This window comes from Tupaia chinensis, unplaced genomic scaffold, assembly GCF_000334495.1.
Source record: "Tupaia chinensis unplaced genomic scaffold, TupChi_1.0 Scaffold000591_1, whole genome shotgun sequence".
Taxonomy (NCBI): domain Eukaryota; kingdom Metazoa; phylum Chordata; class Mammalia; order Scandentia; family Tupaiidae; genus Tupaia; species Tupaia belangeri.
Window position 1 is genome coordinate 1436719 of NW_006160107.1, and position 7038 is coordinate 1443756.

At 46.1% G+C, this 7038-nt stretch overlaps 1 protein-coding gene and 1 pseudogene across 1 annotated transcript in view; both read left to right on the top strand.

The window, feature by feature from the left end:
• Positions 1-1626, top strand: part of ARL14EPL (ARF like GTPase 14 effector protein like) — a 5417-nt gene extending 3791 nt beyond the window's left edge. The window contains exon 3 of the mRNA XM_006158388.2: positions 1266-1626. Coding sequence (XP_006158450.1) covers positions 1266-1488 — 223 coding nt within the window. The 3' untranslated portion in view covers positions 1489-1626. The remainder of the gene's footprint in view (positions 1-1265) is intronic.
• A 4966-nt stretch (positions 1627-6592) lies between these two features.
• Positions 6593-6658, top strand: LOC114009651 (uncharacterized; annotated as a pseudogene).
• The last annotated feature ends 380 nt before the right edge of the window (positions 6659-7038 follow it).

Below are 7038 nucleotides of genomic sequence, written 5' to 3' on the forward strand. Positions count from 1 at the left end.
AATAATATTCTTTTTTTTTTTTTTTTTTTTTTAAGAAATTTTTGCTATAGGGCGCATGTGCTCACCAGAAAGACCAAGAGAGACAGAAAGACAGAAAGCGAGAAATCACCCTCCAAGGGGGATGACCACGCCGTAATCCCTTTTCCTCCATTCTCCTCTTGGGATCTTGGATATACATGCACACGCGCCCTGCATGAGTTTAAGCCACCAGGTCTGGGACTTGAACCGTGGTTGACTACATGGGTGTCCAGCCACATAGCCATTATGCCAACTGCTGGTCCCAGCAAAGAAGCATCTTTGTAGTGTGTGATTATCATTAGTGTTATGGTGTAGTGACTGATCTTGAAATCTTGAGTCATTAAAAACAATGTAGTTGTGGGGCCAGCAGGTGATATGGTGGTTAGAGGACTGGACTCCCACATGACCTGCTGTGGTTCAAGTCCCAAGCCAGGTGGCTTGCCTTCTCACTTTCTCTCCCTTTCTCTCTCTGGTCAATTAAACTAACTAAATAAAATTAAGTAAATAATTTTTTTAAAAAGTAGTTGTATGCAGCACAATGCTTCTAAAAAAATGTAATTTATCAGGGATAATTCCATTAAGAATGACCATTGATCTTTTTTTTTTAAAGTGTTTGTCATAAGGTGTTTGTGCTCACTGGAGAGACCGTGAGAGGGAAAGTGAGAAACTAGCTTGGCAGGGGGGGCAGGCGGTGGGGAGGTGGGGGGTGGGGACACGACTACAATCTGTTCTCTTTCATTCTTCTCCTTGGATTTTGGGCATGTGTGAGTTTCAAGCCACCAGATCTGGGACTCGAACCATGGTTGACCACGTGGGAGTCCAGCGCCTTAACCACTACACCACCTGCTGGTCCTAAGAATGGTCATATTTTATTTTATTTTATTAAAAAACTAAACTTCTTTTAAAAAATGTTTATTTTAATTTGACCAGAGAGGAACAGAGTAAGAAAGAGCGAGTGAGAGAGTGAGGAAGCAAGCTGCCGGGTCCGGGGCCCAAACCGCGGGTGGCCATTTAGGAGTCGAGCGCCTTAACCACCACACCACCTGCTGGGTCCAAGAGTGGCCCTGTCTTACCTCAAACTTCGGCGCGTTTCTAGGCAGTGAGGGAGCCATCCCACTTCTACGTAGACTGGGCCGTGTCCCCTGGGTGCTGGGGATGAGGGTCCGACGGCCGGGCTGCCCTGGCCGGGCTGCGGTGGCCGACCCGCGGGCCCGGTTGTCATGGCCGCGTCGCCCTCTGCTTTCCAGAGTGATGAGGAAGTACGACCGCAGCGGCCGGCTGGTCTGCAACGCCGTGGACCTGTGCGACTGCCTGGAGAAGAACTGCCTGGGCTGCTTCTACCCCTGCCCCAAGTGCAACTCCAACAAGTGCGGGCCCGAGTGCCGCTGCAACCGGCGCTGGGTGTACGACGCCATCGTCACGGAGGCCGGCGACGTGGTCAGCGCGCTGCCCTTCCCCGTCCCGGACTAGGCGGGCTGCAGGCCCGCACCTGGGCCGCGCAGTGCGGGAGGCTGGAGAGCCGGCGGAGGGCCTTCTTACCTAGAACCGTGGGTTTATAATTTTTAGCATCCTTAGGCTCATACGCTGCTAGCTCTGAATCAGAATTGCCTTTTGGACTTTGAAAACAAACACTTTTAATTTTGCACTATACCAGGGGACTTTAAAAGTTTATTTTGGTATAAGAATAATTTGGAATCCAGGCTTTTTAAGATAATACACATGTTCCACAAACGTTTTGAAGACCTCTGGTATAGGATTAGCTTCATTTTCTTATTTTTCATGTTTTAATAGCATTAAAAATTAAATTTGGTAATGCTTGCTAATATTTTTATTATTAAACTTTTGTACCTGTGAAACTGAGAAATTAGGTCTTGAATGTCCTAAAGACCGATGGTTTATACTTTTTTCCTTTCATGATCAGTATTTCAGGACTTTTCTCAAAGGGAGAAAAATGGTTTGTTGTATGTTTGCTCATTGAGGGTGTTGAAGATCATCAGCTCACTAGCTGCACCCTGGGGCCTCCCCAATTCTGGTACATTGTAGAGGGTGCATAGAAAGTTGAATTCGGCCTTCTTTCAGTCTTTGAGGTTTTTGCCAAAGGCTGTGTGCACTTGCCAAGAGACAGAGAGACAGTGAGAGGAGAAGTGAGAAATCACCCTTCAGAGGGGATGGCCACACCGCAATCCCTTCCCCTCGATTTCTCAGGATTTGGGCATGCATGTATAAGCACAGGACATAATTTTCAAGCCACCAGGCCTGGAGCTCGAACCGCAGTTGGGCTTGTGGGAATCCAGCACCTTGCTGGTCCTTTGTGTATGACAATCTCGTTTACCGAAGTCAGTGATCCTTCCCAGTAGTGTCCATGAGACTCACTTGAGAACTTGCCAAACCGCCAGTTTCTAGTGACGCGATTCAGGTCTGAGCTGTGGCACAAAATGTCCATTTGTATGCCGATGGCGCTGGCATGAGCCCGTGCTTTGAGAACCGCTGCTCTAAGTTACACGTATTCGAAGTATTAGAATAGAGTGATTCAGTAGAACTTTTAAAATAAATAAGAACACTTCATTTTAAAATAAATTTGAACTGTTACAGAGTTCTCAGGATCTATGTTTCCTCCATAGTTAGTTTCAAAAACACTGTCTACACCATCAGCCAATGACCAGGGAAGTTCCCAACAATGCTGTACTCCTTTGCAGGATATTTTAGGATTGAAGTAACAAAAGTCCTAAAAATCATGCTGTGACTACAGTACCCCTGTCTGTGTAGCAAGGGAATGTATATTCTTCTGCATCCTTTTCCAGACTCAACTTTATTTATTTATTTAAGGAGAGGTGTTTGTTATAGGGTGCATGTGCTCACCAGAAAGACAGAGAGACAGAAAGCAAGAAATCACCCTCCGGGGGGATGGCCACACCGCAATCCTTTCTCCTCCATTCTCTTCTCGGGATCTTGGGCACGCACACACTCCTGGTGTGAGTTAAAGCCACTTGGTCCGGGACTCAAACCACAATCGACTACATGAGAGTCCAGCGACACAGCCATTACTCCAACTGCTGGTCTCACATTTATTGAGCATCTGCTATGAGCTGAGCACTGCTCAGTGGAAGCGTGTGCTCAGTGCTTCCAGTTTGGTACCTTCCACCATCGCAGTGAGGGAGGCAGGAAACCTGATCACCCAAGCTGTGTCCTTCAAAAGCCTCACCCGAAATGTGCTCCCCTTGATGCCAGGAACAAGGCATGGAAGGGCCGGCAGGTGGCCTGGTGGCTGAGGCGCTGGACGTGGCCAACCCCCTGGACCTGGCAGCTGGCGTTCTCACTCCTCCCCCATCCCCATCGTTCTCTGGGAAGTGCACATGCCCTATAGGAAATTAAAAAAAATAATAATGATACATTAAATAATTATTTTAAAAATTCGAAGTGGGGGCCTTTCTTGAGTTTGAAAATAATCATTCCTTTATGAATGGTAGAACTAAAGCATCGTGCTATTACTGATTTGCTGAAGAAGCACATAGCCTTCCAGCTGACAGGAGCCTTGCAGCTCACCTGGGCGGTCCAAGGGCAGGGAGAGGCCAGGCCGGGGGGGCGGAGCCAGCAGAGGTATAGGCCGCATAGCAGTGTGCCGAGGTCACCTGCTTCCTGGCTTCTTGGGGCTTGTGGGCTAAAACCAACTCTTTTTTGTTGTTTTGCTCTTACTTTTACAACTGAGGAAATGGAGGTGCAGTGAGATAAGATGACTCGGAGAAGGCCACACAGAAGAGCTGGTGACCCCGGAGTTTAGAACATGGCCTCGGACAGTTCTTTCCATGGTTCCACATATTTCTCACTCTCTTTTTTTAAGTTTTTGTTTGTTTTATTCCCATAGTGTATGTGTGCTCACCAGAGAAACAGAGAGAGATGGTGAGAGGGAAAGTGAGAAATCACCCACACTCCTCCCCAGGGGATGGCCATGGCGCAATCCCTTCTTCTCCATTCCTCTCCTAGGATTTTGGGCATACATGCACAATGGCCCGGTGTGATTTTCAAACTGCCTGGTCTGGGACTCAAACTACAGTTGGCCATATGGGAGTCCAGTGTCTTAACCACTACACCACCTGCTGACCCTCCACATATTTCTTAAATTAACCTGATCCTAAAACTGATTCAGGTGCTTTGATTAAGACACGATTCTGAGCCACATTGCAAACACCAGGAATCAGAACCTATCGGTGAGCTCACAAGGAACCTGTCCTTTTTTTTTTTTTTTTTGGAGAGGTTTTTACTATAGGGCGTGTGCGCTCACCAGACAGACAGAGACAGAGAGATAGAAAGCAAGAAATCACCCCCCAGGGGGGATGGTCACACCGCAATCCCTTCTCCTCCATTCTCCTCTCGGGATCTTGGGCACACACGCACACGCACCCGGCAGGAGTTTTAAGCCACCGGGTCTGGGACTTGAACTGCGGTCGACTACGTGGGAGTCCAGCAACATAGCCATTATGCTAACTGCTGGTCCCAGAACCTGTACTTTTAACAAGCTTCCCAGTTGAGTGTCCTGATCAGATCAGTTGGAGAAACGCTGCCTTATAGAATCAGTTGTCCTTTTGCTATACTGAAAAACGATCCTAGCAAAGTAGTATTGGAGCCTCCTTCCTTCTCTCTTCTTGTCACTCAGCCGTAGGCATTAGATAAAGTAACCTGGCTTAAAATGATCTGGTTTACGAAGTGTGTTGGCAAATTATGTTGGCCAGTTTCCCGCATAAGGCGAAAAATAAAATAAAGAAAAAAGTAGCGTAATTACTAACATTGCTTTTACAGGAGCCTAGTGAAACATTTGATGGAGGGCATTTTTGGAAATCAGGCTGTTTCATCTTGATCTAACACCAATTCAATGCATTTCGATGTGAACTGTCAGAAACTTATTTTTGCAAGCGTCTAATTTTTATCATAAGGTGAATAAAGCCCTTTAGTCATCTGAATGAAATTCCAATAGACAAGAAATATAGCTTACTATCTGATTACACTAACCAAAGACGTCTTGTCAGTGCGGCAGGGTTTTTCTTCTTCCTGCTTGGCTGTCTTTCAGTGCTGACAGTGCTGCAATGAGACTCCATGAATACGTATAGGAAGGGAAGGGAAGCTCTCCTCTCCTGCAGAGTCATTTAAATATAAGTTGGTACATACTGAAGGGTTTAGACAAGTCACCCCGCACCCCTTTATGCCAAGGTTTGGGACTGGAATGTCTTATAATACCGGTTTGCATAACACTTCTGAGCCTGATTTCTGAGAGTTACAGAACAGCCCTAAAGGAGCCAGCAGATGGCATAGTGGTTAAGGCGCTGGGCTCTCACATGGCAGATTGGGTTACAAGTCCCCGACCTGGTAGCTTCAAAATCACACCGGGTGCATGTGCGTGTGTACCCAAGATCCCAGGAAGAGAAAGTCCCTCTCTGTAGAGTGCACAGGCTCTAAGGTGAAAGCCTCTGAAAAGAAATAAACAGCCATACAGTGTCTGAGGCAATCCTCTTGCACGTCCCCTCTGACAGCTTCGATACAACAGGTGGAGATCTCGAAACGTAACTGACAGAAAAGCCACTGGACCTCTCCCTTATATATTTATTTGCTTTTCTGGAAAGTGAACAATACTGACTTGGGTATTTTGTGTCTGTCACCGATTGTGGTTCTATACTGTCTTGGAAACTTTGAAACATTTACATGATGGAAGCTTTGGTGTTTGGTGGGGCAGGCTGAGTCCTGGCACCATGTCCACTGCAATGCCCGTGGTGCCCCTAGAGTTCTGTGGCAAAGTGCCCCTGCCAACGGATGCCATTCGGGGTGCCGATTTCTTATTTATTTTAAGAATTATTTATTTATTTATTTATTTAATTCCATTTGTTATCATCATTATTATTATTTTTAGTTTGACATGACAGAGACAGAGAGAGAGAGAAAGGGAAAGCAAGAAAGCAAGCTGCCAGGCTTGAGACCCGAACCACAGTCGGCCGTGTGGGAATCCAGCGCCTTTAACCACCACGCCACCTGCCAGCCCCCACAACGTGTGGATTTGTTTGCCTGCCTTTTGTTGCCACTTCCTGTGAGCTAGGCATTGTGTAGTCCAGGTTAGCTATACACTTGTATAAAGTGATTTTTAAAAATCTTCACGTTTTCATATTTTTTCTTTTTTCTATTTTTTGAATTTTTCCCTATTGCTTTTTCTTTTTCCTTCATTCTCTGTGATGTCTGTAACAGCAGATGACTTTGGGTTATTTAAGGCAATAGTCTAATATAGACAAGCTTCCATAAGCAGTTTTCACACTATTTTTTTAAATCTAGATTTTAATCATAGGTTTAGGAGAGTTTTTTCATATAAAATTCTGCTTTTTCCACTGTATTATGTTCATCTTGAAGGAGTAATATTACCCGTCATTGGTACCCATGTCTGTCAAACAATACACATTTTACTACTTCAGCTTTATACTTAATTTGAAACATGTTGATTTTGTGTTTAAAGTTAAAATACAAACTGTAAAATGCCAAACGGTTGACTCTGTGTTCTTTTCAATTGTCCAACGCTTAGATCAAATGCAATAAACTAGGAATCGCTTCTCGGCCTTTTGGCTAAGATCAAGTGTAGTATCAAATGCAATAAACTAGGAGACGGCATGGCCAAGTTTGTCTTGTCTCCAGTGTACATTCAGTAGGCTCTCGCGTGTGACAGACGCGCTGCCGAGTGACCCTTCAGTCCCCACGTGTCTTCTCTGTGCCAGGCACTGTACCAGCTGCTAAGGGTACAATGGGCAGGGAACCCCCAAACCTGGTCTCCATCCTTCTGGACCTTATAGAGAATGGGAGAGACAGGGAGGGAGTGATGGAGGGGCCGCACAAATGCATGGGAGGAGGGTAATGGCTGGGAGGAGTTCCGTACTCTGGGTGGTCAGAGAAATTTCCATGAGGGTGTGATCACACGTCTGCCATTTGAGAGGTGAGAGGAAGTTACCTTTAAAAAGATGGGGGCGGGATGCGAGTGGTGCAGCTCCGCAGCAG